This window comes from Priapulus caudatus, unplaced genomic scaffold, assembly GCF_000485595.1.
Source record: "Priapulus caudatus unplaced genomic scaffold, Priapulus_caudatus-5.0.1 Scaffold123, whole genome shotgun sequence".
In the NCBI taxonomy this organism is placed as follows: Eukaryota; Metazoa; Priapulida; class Priapulimorpha; order Priapulimorphida; family Priapulidae; genus Priapulus; species Priapulus caudatus.
In genome coordinates, this window is record NW_014577184.1 from 103735 (window position 1) to 125013 (window position 21279).

The window sequence follows — 21279 nt, forward strand, 5'->3', positions numbered from 1 at the left end:
ATTTGTCTACAGTCCTTTCGGGTACCGAAGCTTCCATTCCGCCATGTTGTGACTGTTCTGATTCTTGAGATGTTTGTGCCGACTCTGCATTGCTTTTTCAGACAATTCTCCCAATTCTTCTTGTGGATATTCAGGCTCAAACCTATATCCAACTGTAAATCACTATAAATAACATCATCATCTGAGTAATCACTAGAATCATTGAAATTATCGCTTTCTGGTTCCATCCTATACACAACACTCAACTTACGTTAGGGTGGTGGCGCCTCAACTTGGGGTCGTGATGTCACGTCCTAGATTACTATTCAGGTGTTTATTACTAATTGGATTTGAAATGGAATACGTTATGGAATGTATTTCTATACCTGTATGTATAAAAACGTTACAGAAGTTGGAAAATTTGACTTCAATTGTCCTTTAAATGTGGCACATAAATTTATAGTTACTGGTGTTCTTGTGGTGTTTGTGAATTAATGAGTACGGCACCTGAATGTATATGCTGCCATGAGAATGAGAAGACCAGGGTTATTGTAGACCAGTTTGACGCTAGACCAGATGAGTCATGCGAGTACACTGATCACCGGGCTTATCACACTCGGTCAGAATCACATGTATCTGTACATGTATCTATGCAAGTCATGTACATATACCGTGAATGCATTATCCACACATGTAATATGTATGCACATAAATATAAGTACATTTACAGGCTACATATTTGTGTCTTGACATGATAAATAAGCATGAGAAATAACAAAAAACATCGAATATTTAACCACCGCACGCACGATGTTTACATAATGGCGTCGCTCAACTTGGAGCCGTGACGTCACATGACCTAGATTACTATTCAGGTGTTTATTACTAATTGGGTGCCGGATTTGAAATGGAATACGTTATTGAATGTATTTCTATGTATAAAAACGTTACAGAAGTGAGAAAAATTTGACTTCAATTGTCCTTTAAGTACGAATTCAATAAAAACTAAAGATTTGTAGAAATACATTATTTCAAGCAGTTGTTACTAGGTTGTTACAGTAACACGCATGTTACTACATGTATGCTGGCAGTTCCCTCCTTGTGATTACCTGTGCTATAGGGCGATATTCTTTCTATATATTATTGTGTTAAATATGTTTTTTTTCTATGTAATGATGGGGTAGGCAATCATACCCACTTCTTTTTCAGACCCTTCCCTACTAAAATTCTATAATGTTTTTTTAATTTCTATAAATAATTTAAGCAATTCGTTTCATTATTTAAGCCAATTCCACAAAAAGGCCTAAAACGCATCCTTAAAACCTACTGTTCATAACTAAAAGTAAAATCGAATAGCACCGCCACTGTATCTGACGATGCCACGTGACGTTTGTTTCCCGCCGCTGGGCTACACACCTGGCCGTTGACATCCTCTTTCTTGTAGAGAAGGCCCCTGACCTCACTGACATCGCCGCGGAAGACAGCTTGCACCAGCAGAGACTGGTCGCGGAGCTCGTGCAGCACCATCCTTACGTTCCGCCTGCGTGCCAGCCTGCTATGCAGCTCAGATGCCGCAAGGATAGGCGAACATCACGGCCCCGCATTCAGAGAGCAGAGCGCGCGTCTGTACTGTTTCAAGGAATGGTTGCTCCGATCTCGTGGCGATAGTTCGTCTGCCACAAAGAAATTTTTGCGGATGATTAAAGGAATAATAGGCCCATTGATTATGCAAAGTTGACGAATGCTACAGTAACTGGCACCTTGTGTAGTTAATTAGTACATTACCTTATAGCCAAACGCGTATTGGTTTGTCCAATATCACTGCTGGTTACTAAGAAATGTCTAATTGAAATCCGCAGTCCAAGAAATCAGTTGACTGACTTGTTTACAGTTTCGAAACCGCATACGGCGAAACGAAGTACTGCAACACTTAATTACTCCTTATTACTGCCAATTATATTCATGATACAGATGTGTCTCCCAATAAACGTGTCAGAGAGCTCACCTCATCCTACAGTGAAACCAAACTTCACAAAATGCACTGACGGATTTGACTTATGTTTCTTATATTCATCCAAATACTTAACGCTAACGGTTAACCCCATAAAAACACATGTATGCCGAGCAACTACCACACACTTAAAACTTCGAACAGTTCCAGGACAACTGAAAATAGATAGATCATTAGATGTATATTTATTATGCATTACATATAATTAAGTGTTGCATTCCTAATCCTATATGAGCGTTTGCAACAACCTAACACCATGTGGATATTGCTTATTGGCAGTAATAGTGACCACAGGCACTTGGAACATCTCAATTAAAAAAAAAAGGTAAATAAACACGAAATGTATTTAACTACCAGAGTCTTAAAGTTTTTCTACTCTATTTCACCTATTATTGCCGATAATTACCCGTAAATGCCGGTCAAATGCTCATCTGCAACACACAGGTACACCGCATGCCCACCCTGTGCACAAACAACATGAATAAGAGAGCAGGTAGGAAAGTGTGATCGCAAAATTCGCTCGACGCTCGCTTCATTTCACACGACTACAGAACAGAAACACAACAAACAGCCTCCATCTTGGTATCTATCTGTAGCTAAATGTTCACTTGTTCGAATTATAACTCTGTCCTTTGTTCTTACCTACTCCCGCCAGAGATATCTCGTGAAATCCTGCAAGAAATGTTCTCTCCGTGAAAATGTAGAGGACGTATCATCTCAAAATCCCTAACGGCGCTACTTTCGATCGATCACTGTAGTCGTGTGTGTGTGACGTCGTGCCCGCGCGCATTGTGCTTGGCTTGGCAGGCAGCAGCTCATCCCGGCATGCAATGCGCCCCATTACTCGTGTATAAACAGACATCTCGTCCTCTTTACATTTTCACGGAGAGAACATTTCCTGCAGGATTTCACAAGATATCTCTGGCGGGAGTATGTAAGAACAAAGGACAGAGTTATAATTCGAACAAGTGAACATTTAGCTACAGATAGATACCAAAATGGAGGCCGTTTGTTGTGTTTCTGTTCTGTAGTCGTGTGAAATGAAACGAGCGTCGAGCAAATTTTGCGATCATGCTTTCCTACCTGCTCTCTTATTCATGTTGTTTGTGCACAGGGTGGGCGTGCGGTGTACTTGTGTATTGCAGATGAGCATTTGACCGGCATTTACGGGTAATTATCGGCAATGCCAATAATTTAGCCTATAGAGATAGGCGAAATAGAATAGAGAAACATTAAGACTTTGCTAGTACTAGTAAATACATTTCGTGTTTACATTTTTTTTTATTGAGACGTTCCAAGTGTCTGTGATAGTGAGTGTGTACAGCAACAATGTTGTTATTTATATTTACAAATATTATTACAAAGTAACGCGTGTGGTGTGGCGCCCAACTAGTTGCCCTAGCAAGCGGGTGCATACTATGAAATTTAAACCTAACTGTCTATCGTATACAGCAATAATTTGACAATAAGGCTTCTAGCGATGTGTAACAACACATCCTTACACATTATACGTTATTATAACCGTCTAAAACTAAAGAATCACACCCTTCCTTCCTGTCTTGGGTCATGTCTTCCTAAATATGTGAGCATTCCCACCAGGTGGCTCTGCTGGGAAGTTTGTTACGACCTTATCGATTCGTCGTCGTTGCAAAATTTATCCAATCAGATGACTCCTGATAAGCTCGTCATGGAAGTGTACCAGAAGGATCTTGAGAAGTCTCGAGCCGTCTAGAATATTGTGATACTTAGCACGGGATTAATCATATAAAAGTATAAAAGTAGCAGTCGAGATGGCATTCCATAGTATGTTACCGGACGAATACAAGAACGAACCATTGCCGCCCGGTTGGGAAATGTTATACGATAAGAAAACAGCGTGGCCTTTTTACGTGAATCACAACGACAAAACCACGACGTGGATTGATCCTAGGAAACGGTATAGCCGAATGGTAAGTTTCGACTTTGTATTTTATAACTAGTGGGAGAGTAATTAAGTGGTTATTGTGCATTCCTACAGTGTGCACGTTAAATAACGTAATTTATTTGCACATATAGCTTGATCATATTTCCGTGGAGATCGAAGCCCTCTAAGAAAATCTGAGCCTGAAGAAATAATTAATATTATTAGTATTACTATTAGTAGGCCTATTAGTATTACTATTACTATTAGTATTAGTAAAAAAAGAAGTTATTTCGTAGTGTCGGTGTGCCTGTGTGGTACCTAGCGTGGGTGAATTTAACTTGGACATCTGTTGGAATGCCGATGGCTTTTAGCTCAAACACATGCAGCCAGGTCAGTGAATTTCGTCTATCCTCTACTCTAGAATCTAGATAGTCTGTCAAGGTGTGACTGTTGGTGTGAATCCCTCGTAGTCGTAGCTCAAGAAATCCTGTAAACTAAGCTTGTGTCTGGTACTGGAGACACAAAAAAGCCTCCAAAGATGTAAAACATCAAATGTGACCAACCTCAATTTCATAAATTAATACTTGAGAGCCTCTGACATAATCTTCATTATGATGAAGGCAGTCAGGAGTTGGTAGAAATAAAAGTATAGGGTTTGTGTTGTGATGATCAATGATGATTTGTGTAAATCTGACTTCTAGTAAAATTGAGATTCATTGAAGTTTGGATGAAGTCAGCTGACTTCAGGGCTGCTGTACATGCACGGCCGAATCTAGCTTTCATGAGACGTGGGGTTGATATTTGAGTGAAGGCGTGCCGAAGGCAAGCGGTGCTAGGGTGGCCCCATTTTACTAGTGTCATAACATCAGGAGTGAATAATAATAGATTATCTATATTAATCTATTATTATTCACTCCTGATAACATTTGTTAGTGCCTTTACTGGGGGGGGGGGGTGCAGCCCCCAACCCCCCTCTAGATCCGCCACTGGTATGTACATCATGACCATAGCCATGACCATAATCTAATCCTAATGCCAATGCCCATCATTGTCCTAAAGTATATCAAAATGACCTGGGAGGCCTTATCAAAATGAATGCTAACATATACTCACCTGTCACCCCCTACTGGAATCCTCGTACATTCTATGAGGTTATTAACAAATTGGAAACTTTTTCTCGCAATCTGCAATATTGATCTGTTAACTTGATCAATAAAGATTTTTATGATCGATGCTTCTTCATTACAGTGTCTTAGACTATGAAGAACATTCGTCATGAATGCACTTATATGGCTATGATCACAGATGCATGCTATCAGTGATCACACATAGCATGTCTGGCTGACGACTGCTTTTATATATGCATTGCTTCTGCTCAAAACAAAAGTAGGACCTTACTCGCCACAAGTTTCACAAAAACAAAAACCTGTTTTCAAATGTTTTGTAATTGATCATTTTCCTGCTATTAAAAAATAACATATTGTTTGGTAATCGAATAGGGATTTAACTGTTATTAATTACAATAAGTACTAGTCATTTTTTTATTCTCTTTTAAAAAGTTGATGAACCACATAGCTAATAGTAGGTCTAATATATATGCCTCAGTGATTATAGGTGATATATTATAAGGTGGCTAGAGTGCAATTATGCTAGTGGCAGCAGCTTTTAGCTGGACCAGTTGTTCTAATAGTATTGATCTTATAGGCTGTACCAAGCCAAGCTAGGCACTGCATAACTCCATAGTTGGTAATAATTGCGTGTGCCTTGGTCAATGAGCTTTTCATGTTTGCAATAATATTATTTCATATAGTAAAATAAATAGATCGAACGTGGGAAATTGAATTATATAAATACGAAAAGCTTTGGCACTCACATAATTGATATCACCTTACTTAAAGTTCCACATTGCAATCTAAGTTCTAAGTAGTCAAAATACCTTATTAAATGTAATGGTAAGCATAGTTTTGACAGCATAAAGTATCTTACGTTGAAGGTAATTTCACAACGTGACTTCTTAAACAGCAATTAATAACAATTATGGAAATACAGATGTATGGCTTAGATCAGTGGTTCTTAACCTTTTTTGAGTCATGGACCCCTTTGCTTTGAGAATCTGGTGAAAGCTACGGACCCCGCCCCAGAAAATTGCACATAAGCACATAAACACAAATTTTGCTAACAATGGCGTTCACAGACACCCTGAAGCCCATCCATGGACACCAAAGGGGTTCATGGACCACTGGTTATAATTAAGAGCCCTTGGCTTAGATGTTTGTTTCTGAGGAAAGTTTGTTTCTCTATGTTAGTTTGAATATATCAGGTTTTCTGATAAAAAATACACCGGCGGCTCGGGGCGATTTAGCGCCCGCCGAAATGCCAAAAGAGCCCCGCGAATGCCAAAAAGAGCCCCCGTAAAGCATAGCAGTTCAATGCAAACATAATTTAGAGTGCTATTTTCATGCACACGAGCTTGAAAAGTAGACCCCGAAAAATAAATGTTATTTTTTCCCTGATACGTCTGTAGCATGGTACAGCCAAATCTTAATAATGCCATACCAAACGGATGCATGTACTGCCATGCAGCTTGAAAAGGTGTACAGTGTATATTAAGATTTCTTGCTGACAGTGCTACTTTGAAATAGAGAAAACTTGCATTGTTATCACACGTGTGTATTATATATATAATATGCATTGAAGTTATGGCTTTGATGCCCACACTGCGTTGAGGATTACCTCAAGGGTATAACTATATAAGCCTTCATTCCCTCGTGTCCCTGGTGCAATTACTAGACCACCAATTTCTAACAAAGGTCACGAAGCTACTTCAGTGTAAGTGGGGCAAGTACCAAGATGATTTGAATTAGTCGGACATGCCAGAACATCGAAGGCACGTATTTGCCCACCGAGAATGCTTTTGATCGCTGTTTCGAGTTTCAAGTTGTTTGTACTCGTGAGCAAAACAACTGCGTATCTGTTGTACACGTTTAATACGCAAATATTGATCATGATTTCCACCTGTGTTTGATAAATAATTAATCAGTGTGTTTTACATGTTTTGCGGCAGAAAAAACGGATAAATATATATTGCGAACGCTGATCGTTGTAAAAAATAGCGTTAGTGTCGTTTTTGTCAAAATGTTACTGGACCACATGCTAGTTTAGGTTTACAGTCTGCCCCAACGTCGCAGTGATGTGAGTTACTTATGGTCGCTGCCAAAAATAACCGATGCCACAAGCTGAATTTTTAGCTGCTCGGTAGATGCCAGCTATGTCGATCACATCTTTGCTGGTGTGCATTATGCAGTAGCAGAATTTTGCGCTGTCATGCCTGTGAGTGTGCTGTCGCGCAAGAGTCAAGGATAGCTAGCTCGATGCTGTCCCAGAGTCGAGTAAACGTGATGATAAACGTAGTTGATCTTAAATCGAATGCCAGCCCGATTATTAGCAGATTAAAGAGCGGATCTTGACACGTACTAGCTGCTGCTGTAGTACTTACGAAGACGAAAGCATTGTTCCTGTGTAACGACTTCATGTTTTTAACTAAATGAGTAAAGCCCCCTATTCTTATTACGTTGGAAAGGAGCGGAGCAATTCGATGATCCATTTTTGGTCTTTAATTATAAAAATAAATTTAGACTAAGCTTTAAAAAGCGTGGCAAGTGGATCATCAGCAGCATGATGACATGGTACGTTGATTGCACTTGTTCAGGTATTTGCCCTATTTAGAAGCTCGCTGGTTAATTAGTTTAATTGTTAATTGTGTAATTGGGTAGGTAGCGGTACATGTAATCTAACATGTGATATGATCATATGGCATCTTTTATTCGTTAAATATCGTAAGGCGTAGACCAATTGCACTTTCCTCACCAGTTGCAGAGATTAATGTTGCACTGCAGCTTGCGATGCTGCGCGTGTACTGGTTATAATGCATACATGTTTGTCATGTGTTTTTAATATAGCGCACTGCTTCGGGGGTGCTGGTGGAGAGGAATCATGCAGAGTCATGCTAAGTCTGCGTTGGATGGTTGGGCGGGCGGCGCAGGAGGCCGCGGTGTAGAGTGTACACGCGACGTCAGTTCCGCGGGCAGCGGTTACGCCTATAGTTATGGCATGCATTGCGATGTGCAGAAAATGAATGTTTCTTTATGGCTACCAGAAGTATTACAAGAATCGCTTCTAGTTTTTCATCTGCTGCATTTTCGCGCACTGGCATGTCGCCAACTAAATTAGAGGCTCCTAGAATATTTTTTATCGAAAAACTAAGACTCTGGAACAGAAGCTTTTGACATAACGCCAGGTACGGTCAATTTAAGTGCAAATCCGTCGCAGTCGCATGTTTAACCGCGCGTGTTCTGAAGTAAAATTTAGTAGCTGAGTGGTGTCTAGTTTGTGCATGGTTTCTGTGTAAAATGTTGCGCATGTGTAAACTTGCATCTAGATATTACACACAGGGTTTCTGTGTTAGAGTGTTGGATGCCAATTTTCCATCTTAGACGTTGCATGTACAGTTTATGGTACCCCATGTAGCAGAGTTACGTTTAGAGTGTGGTCGCTCAAACTGCCGAATTTGTCCGGTCTGCGTAGATCGCAGTGTAAAATATTGTCTGTATATGAGAATTTTTTTAAAAGTTTTGTGTCTGGGTTAGAGTGTAGATGTTGCCTGTAGAGTGTTTAGATGTTGCCTGTAGAGTGTAGATAGGCCTGTTACTGCATATAGATAGTGCTGCTATAGTAGTTTCGTGAGATCTGTAATGTAGATGTTTATCTGTACATTAATAGAAACATAGAGAAAAATTTAGATGTTGCCTGCTAATGTGTAGTCTGTAGAGTTTTAGATGAGCACTGTTGTGCAGAGTGTCTGCTTGAAAGCCAGTGTTAATCTAGCTCCACTGCTCTTCCTGTTTGAAATGGCCGATAACGGTAGACCGCAGTGTTTCCCTGATGACATGGAGCGAGGCAGGCCGCCCCCGGTGGAGTGCCGCCTCCGCCTCAAATTCTCAGCGCGCCGCACAAACAATTTATCCTAAAACACCGCCTCGCTGACGAAAATCTCATACAATGTGTTCAGAATAGCTTAGAATACACCAAATATGCACCATTTTTTTCAAAAATTGATAAATATTGAAATTAAAATCATTCATTTCAATTTTCTCCGCGACACCACCTAGCTGGCGACCTCACTGCTAGGACCCCACCAGTAGGACCTCATAGCTAGGACCCCACTTAGCTTCAGGAGCCTCGCAAACACACCAAAACAAAACTGCATGCACTCACAGACCTTTTTTGGCCAGGGGAAACACTTAGAGATGTGTGCTCTCCAGCTACTCAGTACTAAACGAATTTGCAGCTGCTTCTGCTCTGACGCATTCCATCGCCAAGGAACTTGCAGTAAGGGAGTTGGCAATAATAAACGCCTAACAGTCGGCTTACCTACTGATGCTCAAAAACTCTCTGCTATCATACTTTTCTTGTATCTTCTGTATTGGCCCTAGGTATAATCCCGTTTGTTCGGCGCACGTTTTAATGAGATAATAATCCTTTCCTAGTCTGACGGCACATTCGGCCTCGCGTTAGTTTGATGGTTCGGACGTTTTAGGCCGGTGTCGACCGTGAATCATTGTATAGCACACAGCTCTGTGGGTGTGTGTGGTGGTGCTTTGGGTCGGGGCGAGGTGCGGGGTTGTTGAGAATGCGATAGTTCATTACCTTGTCTGAACAGCTTCGCGGGAGAGTTTCCCTCTGGTATGTGCGATAGTTGTTCTTGCATCGGTCAACCTCAGTTCCTGCCTGTTACTTAAAACCGTATTATAATATATTATCTGGGGTTCGGCATAATAGAAAGATCTTGTTAGGTGCAGGGGTAGTGGAGCTTTAGGTAGGTAATGCTTTATAGTGCTTTCACTGCAAAGTCTGGGAACCTCGTGCCACGTGGGGTTACGAATACTGTTTGTATTCTCCGCAAGAGCGTATTGAAAAGTACATACTTTAAATACGTTATTGATCTCAGGCAATTTGACCGAATTCAAAAGTCCATGTAGCCAAACCAATAAAGTTGATTTCCAGCCAACACACAATTGAGTCTATATTGGATATATTGTAACGACTTATATGATCAGTCGAAAATTGCGTAAATACACAATTAAATATATAAATTTAGGTTTTATTTTGATTTACAATATTTTCCACTTGACTAATTGTGCTTAACGGCTGTCGTGGGGGATTTACAGATGGGCAATGGGCACGGGCAGTCAAGGTCTGTGACCAGTGATGAAACGGCAACAATCTGAGTGTTCGGGTGGGCTGACACCTCTATTGAGTAGACACAGATCTTTATTAAAAGGACATTTCTTTTGTATTTCTCTTGAGTGATCTTGTGCAGTTTTACAGGTTTAGGATCAAAACTTATGATTCTCTTTGAATGCCTCTTCAATTACACGTGAAACACCTATATAGAAGCGGAGCACCTGCTATTAGCTTAGGGCACTCTTGGTATTTCCTATGAGTGGCAGATACAGTGAATTAAAAAGACACAGGTCTGTTTAATCAAGGAAAACTGGGCGGAATTATCAAGGAGCTGACCTTCAGGTCGGATTGCTATCTTAACTGCCAAACCGACGAACTTCTTGGGCTGAACAGCCATGAAAACGTTTACTGGTCAATCGTTCTATGTTCTTTATGTTCTATGTTCAATGCAAAATTTTATTACCCATTGGCAGCAAGTGGTGATCGAGCGCCCACCAAGCCCACATGGGAAGTGCTGGTGGATCTGATCTCGCTAGACACTTACATATACAGGGAAACCTCTGCTTGACTAGCTTATGTTTCTATTTGCAGTAGGCAGTTTGCAATAGGTTGCCCTTGAGCTGACCTCTACATATATACTCTGCATGTTCCTTTAAGCAGTCACATATAGATAGTCACATAGATACAGCTAGGGCTTGGTGGTGAGCCAGTGCTGCCGGTACCATGTGTTTCTATATTACAGAAGGCAGGTTTCCTTTACGCCACCCACGTTACTGTTCCTATGTTACAGAAGCAGGTTCCTTACGCACACGTACTGTTCCTATATTACAGAGAAGCAGGCTTCCAGGTTCCGCACAAGGACGGCATGCTGGACCCGTTCGGTATGGGGACTTTCAGCATTCCGTCTACCACGAGCAGCGAGGCCGCGCGCGCAGAACGCAGAGCCCAACAGCCCGTGGGAACGCACCTGCCGGGCCGTGGCATCGGTCCTCACTGCGCGGGTAAGTCTCGCGCTCGTTTGAGCTGTGCGCATCGTGCGACCTGCGTCGCTGAAAGGGTAGAGAGAGACGTAGAGAGATGGGGAGATAAGAGGAGAGAAGAGAGAGTGAGAGAGAGAGAGAGAGAGAGAGAGAGAGGAGAGAGAGAGAGAGAGAGAGAGAAGAGAGAGAGATGAGGGAGAGAGAAGAGAGCGAGAGCCGAGAGCGAAGACGACCGAGAGAGAGAGCGAGAGTGAGCAGGTGCTTACCTGCATGCACCCAGGCTATAGCGGTCCTGTGCACAGTATTCGATGCAGGTTCTGGTAAAACTGGACAGTCCTGGAATATTTCAAATCTGGTTTTCCAGGTCTGGAAAGGCCTGCGAAATAATCTTATTAGTCGCGCGTTCACCTGCTGCGGAATTAGACGCGGATGCAAATCTCGGTTTTTGCATCGCGATCGAAATACCGAGATTTTTACAAGTGTGAACGCAAAAAAATTCCACTAAGTATCTGCGATCAGCATCGCCGTCCAAATCGCACTTTCGGCTGCGATTATTTGGAATTAGCGCGATTATTTGCACCGCGGCGTGTGTGGAACGCTCGCGAAAATAATCCCGGTATTTTATATCCTCATCATTCCAAGCGATCGTATCAACATCCGGCAGTGAGCATGCACAGTTCGATTAATAGAATTATCCCGCTCGGCGATTAGCGAGATATTTCCGCCTGTGTGAACAACGACACAATTATCTCGGTATTTCCATCGCGATTAGCATCGCGGGTTTTCTTGTGTGTGAACACGCCTATTATTGCGTTCGATCATGAAAAGTACTTGAAATTGATCTGATGTCTATATTGTTAGAAACACAATGAAATTTGCTTCAGTGTTTTCTAATTGTGGATAATAGATTGAATGATACAAGGCATGAAAGATTTGTATTTGGCTGAAATCTTGCAGTTGTGGCAATCGCTAAATTAAGGGACCTTATTACTAGGTCCTGGAGAATTCATGGAATACTCGTGGTGTTCGTTGTCTGTCACGAACATTGCAATGTTACGACTGTAGTTAGCACTATGATAATACTTACGACTTATAATATGGCATGAGAAGCGAGTTGATGGAAATACGTCGTACCTGCGTGCTATCTTTGAATAACAGGAATATGTTACTTTCTGTCACAACGCCGCTGATTGGCTTGTCAATTTGATCACATACTCTACTTTAGATACATATGGATGTATATTATGTGAGTACGAGGTTGTCATCGTGTGTAAGTAATAACTGCAGTGAGAAAATGGCATGAGCACGTATTTATTCCGCGCTGGAAGGCGTGGTATGGCAAGACTATGTGAAAAATACCACGGGGGCTCGGGGCGATTTAGCCCCCGAAATGCAAAAAGAGGCCCCGGAAATGCCAAAAAGAGCCCGTAAATTTGCATAGAGTTCAATGCAAAACCAAATTTTAGAGTGCTATTTTCATCCACGCGAGGCTTGAAAAGTAGCCCCCGAAAAAATAAATTATATTTTTTTCCCTGGGCAAAGACGCAAGCATCGTGACTCATGCACAAAACGTCGGAAACAAGAAAGCAATCGCCATGTAATTTAGGACGACAACGTACACGGTGTACGTTCACCATGGAATGTTTGTTTTGATGTGCGATCGGGAAATGGTTTTGTTAGTAATATAATATAAGCAATATATAAAAGTAATGTTGTTTAACTTTTTGTTCTTTTAGTAATAACTTGTTAATTGTGCGGAGCTACCAGATGGTATTGGATATATCGTAGACATTGCTAGAAGTTTTCATTCTCGTAACTTTACGATGTTTCTGTCAACGGTCTATGATAAAAAGCGTACAACTACCACGACTAAATGCCTACAGACAATTAGCGAATTTTCTGATAATGACCGCCAGGAAAATGTTTTGTGAAACGTTTTTAAAATGTTTGAAAATGTGTACGAACACTCATTCTCTCCCCTGTAGCATCGGCAGGGTTGCCTGCCAGCGGCTTGCTGTGTGGGTGGAGCCTGCCTGTCCTGTATGAGACGAGATTAGGATACTACGTGCTCGCTATACGTGGGCATTACGCGGCAATTGTGCGGGCGTCGTCCGTCGCTGGGTGGTTTCGTACTTCTCGAAAATTTTGGTCGAGCCGACAGTGAAAGGTGAAAATTTCGGCGAGTAACCCTGACACATCGCCGTGGAAGCCGTGCTGTTAGGTTTGCAGATCGAGCGTGACAATAATAGACGTTGCTCGCTGCCGCTGCTTTTTTATGATTTGACGTTTGCCTGACACAGTAATAATATCTGGAGTTCGTCACACGCGGTGTGGTATAGTGGTTGCGGGCGACAAGGTGGTGGGGCAAGCGTAGCACCGAAGCTGAAGTGTGTAGAGTAGCTAACCACTGAAGCGAGAAATATTTATGTTATACAGCACGCGCCTGGCTCATCAGTACACGATGTACCATCGGGAAGTATTTTACAGTTTCTTACGTGATTCAATGACGTACATTCCTCTTAAACCTGTTTTTATACATTGTATTTATGCGTACATGTGATTGCAATGAATAATTCAAAGCAATGCATATATCTGTTTACACGTAATATGCATTAATAATAATTATGCATATATGTATATAATCAAGAGCTAATAGGTATTATTAGCTCTTGATATAATGTCGTAGCGAGATTTCTCTCGAAAACTGTTGAAGCTTTCTCAAAAACCTGTGTGTTCAAAAACCTTTCTCCGACTCTGTGTTCATGGGAGCCAATGACCTAGAGGTTGGCTGAAGAATCGATTTGTCGAATACCATGTCTAGACGCAAGGATAGGAGGGCCCCCTGCGATTTATTCCTCCCGATTGTCGAGGAAATAAGCATAAATAACATAAGCGCCTTTCCAATGTCAGACAGAACTGAGACTTGGCTGAGCTTGAGTCAGACTGGCCTTTTCTCCAGCTTTCTGCGCCTATACGCATTTACTAATTTGGGTTTCTCCAACCGTGCGTACAGATAGCTCTAGGTTTTAATCAGTATTCTACAATATTTAGCTCTATTCCAGAGCTGATAGCCTTTTGTGGCTGCGCCGGTTCATTTTCAACAACTGCTGTCATGAACAATCGTTACGTTCAGCTTAATTGGGAACGCATCAATAAAAATAGTAGCTACGAGTATTGTGTTTTTTTAATCTAAACCACGTCACACCGTAATGTCACAGCCCGATAGCTAAAAAAATATGTTAGCTAACTTTCTTCTGTTGGTGTATGTACTTTGAAAAAGGGCCACGCGTGTTTTAAATCATGGGACCGGTGTCAGAAAAATTTTACTCGTAATGTTGACCTTAGTCGTAACTTTTCCTATGTGTTTCTAATGGTACTTACATTATCGTCGAGTCACTATGTTTCAAACAACGAGCCCCTGGTTATTTCGTGCAGAGAGAGAGAGAGGAGTTGCGTATGTGTAAATGTGAGAGAGTGAGAGTGAGAGTGCGTAAGCTATGTGTGTTTAAATCCCCATCGTGACCGTTTCGTGTATTTCTGACCCTCACATATCATGGTTAAAACTAACATACATGGTAAAATAATCATTTGTCGGTTCGGTGGGGCTGACAGCTCATGCGCAGGTTGTGTCCACGAACGACTATTATCTCATCGGTTAGAGCTACTACTGCTGTTGCTGCTGCTGCTGCTCCTATTACTACTACTAGTACTACTGCTGCTGCTGCTGCTGCTGCTGCTGCTACTACTACTACTACTACTACTGCTGCTGCTGCTACTACTACTACTAAGTACTACTACTACTGCTGCTGCTGCTGCTGCTGCTACTACTGCTGCTACTACTGCTACTGCTACTGCTACTGCTGCTGCTGCTGCTGCTGCCGCTACTTACGCTGATGCTGCTGCTGTCATTGCTGTCTAATGGCATGCGAAACAATTAGTGGAGGTTTGAGTGATGAGTTTGTGTGTGATAGCGATTGTTTTCTAGCTAGCGAGCAGTCGGGCGGACATCGGAACGTGTGTATGTCTACGCGCGCGTGCGTGTGCACGTGTGTGTGTGCGCGCGTGCGTGCGTGCGTGCGTGCGTGCGTGCGTGCGTGCGTGTCTCTACGTCTGTGTTTATATGCGTACGTATGTGCAATGATGCGTGTGAACGAGCGAGCGATCGTGCGTGTATGCGCGCGTGTGTACATGCGTGCGTGCGTGAATGCGGACGCGTGCGTGCGTGAATGCATTCCGAGGACTGTTCGTTGAACTGCACGCCGTGCGGTTTTTTGGTGGGGAGGAGCGGTCGTGTCAGCGGATCCCCGCAGACGGAGCGTGCGCTGTCATGATGTTCTGCTCTGCGGCGTCGCACGTCCTGTTTCCGGGTGCGCTGAACAACAAAGAACGCGATGACATCAGGGGTAGATGATGATGATAGCGCCGATTATTGTCTCCCGATGATGACATGCACTGTTCCTCCAATGGTACAGCCAAATCTTAATAATGCATACCAAACGGATGCATGTACTGCATGCAGCTTGAAAAAGTGTACAGTGTATATAAGATTTCTTGTGACAGTGTACTTGAAATGAGAAAACTTGATTGTTATCACACGTGTGTATATATATATATAATATGCATGGAAGTTATGGCTTTGATGCCACACTGGTTAGGATTACCTCAAGGGTATAACTATATAAGCCTTCATTCCCTCGTGTCCCTGGGTGCAATTACTAGACCACCAATTCTAACCAAAGGTCACGAAGCTACTTCAGTGTAAGTGGCAAGTACCAAGATGATTTGAATTAGCTCGGACATGCAGAACATCGAAGGCACGTATTTGCACCGAGAATGCTTTTGATCGCTGTTCGAGTTTCAAGTTGTTTGTACTCGTGAGCAAACAACTGGTATCTGTTGTACACGTTTAATACCAGAATATTGATCATGATTTCCACCTGTGTTTGATAAATAATTAATCAGTGTGTTTTACATGTTTGCGGCAGAAAAAACGATAAATATATATTGCGAAAGCGTGTTTTAAAATAGCGTGTGTCGTTTTGCCAAATTTACGGACCACATGTAGTTTAGGTTTACAGTTGCCCCAACGTCAGTGATTGAGTTACTTATGTCGTGCCAAAAATAACCATGCACAAGTGAATTCTTAGCTGCTGGTAGTGCAGCTATGTCGATCACATCTGTTGCTGGCTGTGCATTATGCAGTAGAGTTTCCGTGTCTGCTGTGAGTGTGTGTGGAAGAGTCAAGGATAGTAGCTCGATGCTGTCCCAGAGTCGAGTAACGTGATGATAAACGTAGTGATCTTAAATCGAATGCAGCCGATTATTAGCAGATTAAAGACTGGATCTTGACACGTACTAGCTGCGTGCTGTAGTACTTACGAAGACGGAAGCATTGTGACCTTGTAACGACTTCATGTTTTTAACTAAATGAGTAAAGCCCCCTATTCTTTTACGTTGGAAAGGAGAGGAGCAATTCGATGATCCATTTTTGTCTTAATATAAAATAAAATTTAGACTAGCTTTAAAAAGCTGGCAATTGGATCATCAGCAGCATGATGACGGTACGTGTTGCCTTGTCAGTATTTGCCCTATTTAAGAACTCCTTGTTAATTGTTAATTGTTAATTGTTAATTGGGTAAATAGGGTACCATGTAATCTAACATGTGTATGATCATATGGCATCTTTATCGTTAAATATCGAAGGGTAGACCAATTGACTTTCCTCACCATTGCAGGATAATGTGCACGAGTGTGCTGATGCTGCGTGTACTGTAATGCATACATGTGTCATGTGTTTTAATATAGCGCAGTGCTCGGGGTGCTGTGGAGAGGAATCATGCGAGTCATGCTAAGTCATGCGTGGATGGTTGGGCGGGCGGGCGAGGGAGGCCCGCGGTGTAGAGTGTACACGACTAGTTCCGGGGCAGGTTACGCATAGTTATGGCATGCATGCATGTGGGCAGAAATGATGTTTCTTTATGGCTACTCAGAATATACCAAGAATCGCTCTAGTTTTCATCGCTGCATTTTGCGACTGCATGTCGCAAACTAATAGAGCTCTAGAATATTTTTTATCGAAAAACTAAGACTCTGGAACAAAGCTTTTGGACTAAGCCATTCGGTCAATTTAAGTCAAATCCGTCGCAGTCGCATGTTTAACGCGGTTCTGAAGTAAAAGTTAGTAGCTGAGTTGGTAGTTTGTGATGTTCTCTGTGTAAAATGTTGCATGTAAACTTTGCATCTAGAATATTACACACAGGGTGTTCTGTGTAGAGTGTTGGATGCAATTTTCCATCTAGAGCGTTGCATGTACAGTTTAGGTACCCCATGTAGAGAGTTACGTTTAGAGTGTGGTCCTCAAACTGCCGAACTTTGTCGTCGGTAGATCGAGTGTAAATATTGTCTGTATATAGTTTTTAAAATTGTGTCTGTAGAGTGTAGATGTTGCCTGTAGAGTGTAGATGTTGCCTGTAGAGTGTAGATAGTGTCTGCATGTAGTGTATATAGTATCTGTAGAGTGTAGATGTTTTCTGTACATAGAAAACATAGAAAAATTTAGATGTTGCCTGTAATGTGTAGTCTGTAGAGTTTAGATGAGCACTGTGTGCAGAGTGTTGCTTGAAGCAGTGTTAATCTAGCTCCACTGTCTTCCTTTGAAATGGCCGATAACGTAGAACGCAGTGTTTCCCCTGCATTGACATGGGCGAGACAGGCCGCCCCCCGGGAGGCCGCCTCGCTCAAATTCTCAGCCGCCGCACAAAAATTTATCTAAAACACCGCCTCGCTGACGAAAATCTCATACAATGTGTTCAGAATAGCTTAGAATACACCAAATTGCACCATTTTTTCAAAAATTGAAAATTGAAATTGAAAATCATTTTTTCAAATTTCCCCGGACCCCACTAGCTGGGACCTCACTAGCTAGGACCCCACTAGCTAGGACCTCACTAGCTAGGACCCCACTAGCTAGGACCTCGCAAACACACCAAAACAAAACTGATCACCTCACAGACCTTTTTGGCCAGGGGAAACACTAGAATGTGGTCTCTCCAGCTACTAGTACTAACGATTTCACTGCTTCTGTCTGACGCATTCCATCGCAAGGGAACTTGCAGTAAGGAGTTGGCAATAATAAAACGCTAACAGGTGTACCTACTGTATGCTCAAAACTCTCTGCTACATACTTTTCTTGTATCTCTGTATTGGCTTAGTATAATCCCCGTTGTTCGGCGCACGTTTTATGAGTATAATATAATCCTTCCTAGTCTGACGGCACATTCGGCTCCCGTAGTGAGGTCGGACGTTTTAGCTGTCGCCGTGAATCATTGTACACACAGCTCTTGGGTGTGTGTGTGGTGGTGGGGTGGGGGCGAGGTGGGGGGTTGTTGAGATGCGATAGTTCAATTACCTTGTCTGAACAGCTTCGGGGGAGAGTTTCCTCTGGTATGTGCGATAGTTGTCTGCATGGTCAACTCTCAGTTCCTGCTGTTACTTAAACCGTATATATATATATCTGGGGTTCGGCATAATAGAAAGATCTTGTTAGGGTAACAGGGGTAGTGGAGTTTAGGTAAGGTAATGCTTTAATAGTGGCTTCACTGCAACAGTGGGAACCTCGTGCACGTGGGTACGAATACTGATTTGTATCTCCGCAAGAGCGTATTAAAAGTACATACTTTTAAATACGCTTTTGATCTCAGGGATTGACCGAATTCAAAAGTCCATGTAGCCAAACCAATAAAGTTGATTTCCAGCAACACACAATTGGTCTATATTGGGATATATGTAACGACTTATATGATCATCGAAAATTGGTAAATACTACAAATTAAAATATATAAATTTAGGTTTTATTTTTGATTTACAATATTTCCACTTGACTAATTTGTTACGGACTGTGTGGGGGGATGTACAGATGGGCAACTGGGCACGGGCAGTTCAAGCGTCGTGACCAGTGTGAAACGGCAACAAATCTGTGTTCGTGGCCTACACCTCTATTGAAGAGACACAGATCTTTATATAAAGGACATTTTTTTGTATTTCTCTTGAGTGATCCTTGTGCAGTGTGTACAGTTTAGGATCAAAACTTTTGATTCTCTTTGAATGCCTCTTAAATATACAGTGAAACCACCTTTATAGAACGGACACCTGTATGTAGCTTTAGGGCACTCTTGGTATTTCCTTTGAGTGGCAGATACAAAGTGAATTAAAAAGACACAGGTCTGTTTAATCAAGGAAACTTTTGGGGGAATTATCAAGAGTGACCCTTCAGGTTCGATTGTATCTAAACTGCAAACGACGAACTTCTTGGTGAACAGCATGAAACGTACTGGTCATCGTTCTATGTTCTTTATGTTCTATGTTCAATGCAAAATTTTATACCCATTGGCAGCAAGTGATGATCGAAGCCCACCAAGCCCACATGGGGAAGTGCGGTGGATCTGCATCTCCTAGACACTTACATATACAGGAAACCTCTGCTTGACTAGACTATGTTTCTATTGCAGTGGGCAGGTTTGCAATAGGTTGCCCTTGAGTGACCTCTACATATATACTTGCATGTTTCCTTTAAGCAGTCACATATAGATAGTCACATAGATACAGCTAGGGCTTGGTGGTGAGCAGTGTGCCCGGTACCATGTTACTATGTTTGTGTATGTGTTTCTATATTACAGTATACCGGTATGTGTATATTACCGGTACCATGTGTTTCTATATTACAGAAGGCAGGTTTCCTTACGCACACGTACTGTTCCTATGTTACAGAAGGCAGGTTTCCTTACGCACACGTACTGTTCCTATATTACAGAAGGCAGGCTTCCCAGGTTTCCGCACCAAGGACGGCATGCTGGACCCGTTCGGTGATGGGGACTTCAGCATTCCCGTCTACCACGAGCAGGCGAGGCCGCGCGCGCAGAACGCAGAGCCCGAACAGCCCGTGGGAACGCCACCTGCCGGGCCGGGCGTCGGTACCTCACTGCCGCGGGTAAGTCTCGCGCTCGCTGAGCTGTGCGATCGTGCGACCTGCGTCGCTGAAAAGGGTAGAGAGAGACGTAGAGAGATGGGGAGATAGAGGAGAGAAAGAGAGAGTGAGAGTGAGAGAGAGAGAGAGAAGGGGGAGAGGAGAGGGGAGAGAGAGAGAGAGAGAGAGCAGAGAGCCCGAGAGCGCAGAGCTCGACCCGAGAGCGAGAGCGAGAGAGAGCAGATGCTTACCTACATGTACCCAGGCTAGCGGTCCTGTGCACAGTATTCGATGCAGGTTCTTGGTAAAACGGGACAGTCCTGGAATATTTCAATCTGTATTTTCCAGGTTCTGGAAAGGCCTGCGAATATAATCTTATTAGGCGCGTTCACACTGGCGGAATTAGCGGGATGCAAATCTCGGTTTTTGCATGCGCGATCGAAATACCGAGATTTTTACAAGTGTGAACGCAAAAATTCCACTAAGTATCTGCGATCAGCATCGCGCTCCAAATCGCACTTTCGGCTGCGATTATTTGGAATTAGCGCGATTTTTGCACCGCGGCGTGTGTGGAACGCTCGCGAAAATAATCCCGGTATTTTATATCCTCATTCCAGCGAGATCGCTATCAACATCCGCAGTGAGCATGACACGTTCGATTAATAGAATTATCCCGCTCGGCGATTAGCGAGATATTTCCGCCTGTGTAGAACAAACACAATTATCTCGGGTATTTTCCATCGCGATTAGCCTCGCGGGTTTTCTTGTGTGTGAATACGCCTATTATTGCGTTCGATCATTGAAAAGAACTTGAAATTGATCTGTGATGTCTATATTGTTAGAAACACATGAAATTTGACTTCAGTGGTTTCTAATTGTGGATAATAGATTGAATGATACAAGGCATGAAGATTTGTATTTGGCTGAATCTTGCAGTTGTTGGCAATCGCTAAATTAAGGCGACCTTATTACTACGGTCCTGGAGAATTCATGGAATACTCAGTGTTTCGTTGTCTGTCACGACATTGCAATGTTACGACTGTAGTTAGCACTATGATAATACTTACGACTTATAATATGGCATGAAGGACGATTGATGGAATACGTCGTACCTGCGTGCTATCTTTGAATAACAGGAATATGTTACTTTCTGTCAAAACGCCGCTGATTGCTTGTCAATTTTGATCACATACTCTACTTA

General features: G+C 42.5%; 2 protein-coding genes across 2 annotated transcripts in view; one reads left to right on the forward strand and one right to left on the reverse strand.

The window, feature by feature from the left end:
* The window catches only part of LOC106805676 (serine/threonine-protein phosphatase 6 regulatory ankyrin repeat subunit A-like), a 20576-nt gene extending 18291 nt beyond the window's left edge, over nucleotides 1-2285 (reverse strand). Inside the window, exon 1 of the mRNA XM_014807365.1 lies at nucleotides 1307-2285. Coding sequence (XP_014662851.1) covers nucleotides 1307-1506 — 200 coding nt within the window. The 5' untranslated portion in view covers nucleotides 1507-2285. The remainder of the gene's footprint in view (nucleotides 1-1306) is intronic.
* A 1258-nt stretch (nucleotides 2286-3543) lies between these two features.
* LOC106805677 (BAG family molecular chaperone regulator 3-like) overlaps nucleotides 3544-21279 on the forward strand; it is a 35368-nt gene continuing 17632 nt past the window's right edge. The window contains exons 1-2 of the mRNA XM_014807366.1: nucleotides 3544-3939; nucleotides 19926-20102. Of these exons, the coding sequence (XP_014662852.1) occupies nucleotides 3781-3939; nucleotides 19926-20102 (336 nt within the window). The 5' untranslated portion in view covers nucleotides 3544-3780. The remainder of the gene's footprint in view (nucleotides 3940-19925; nucleotides 20103-21279) is intronic.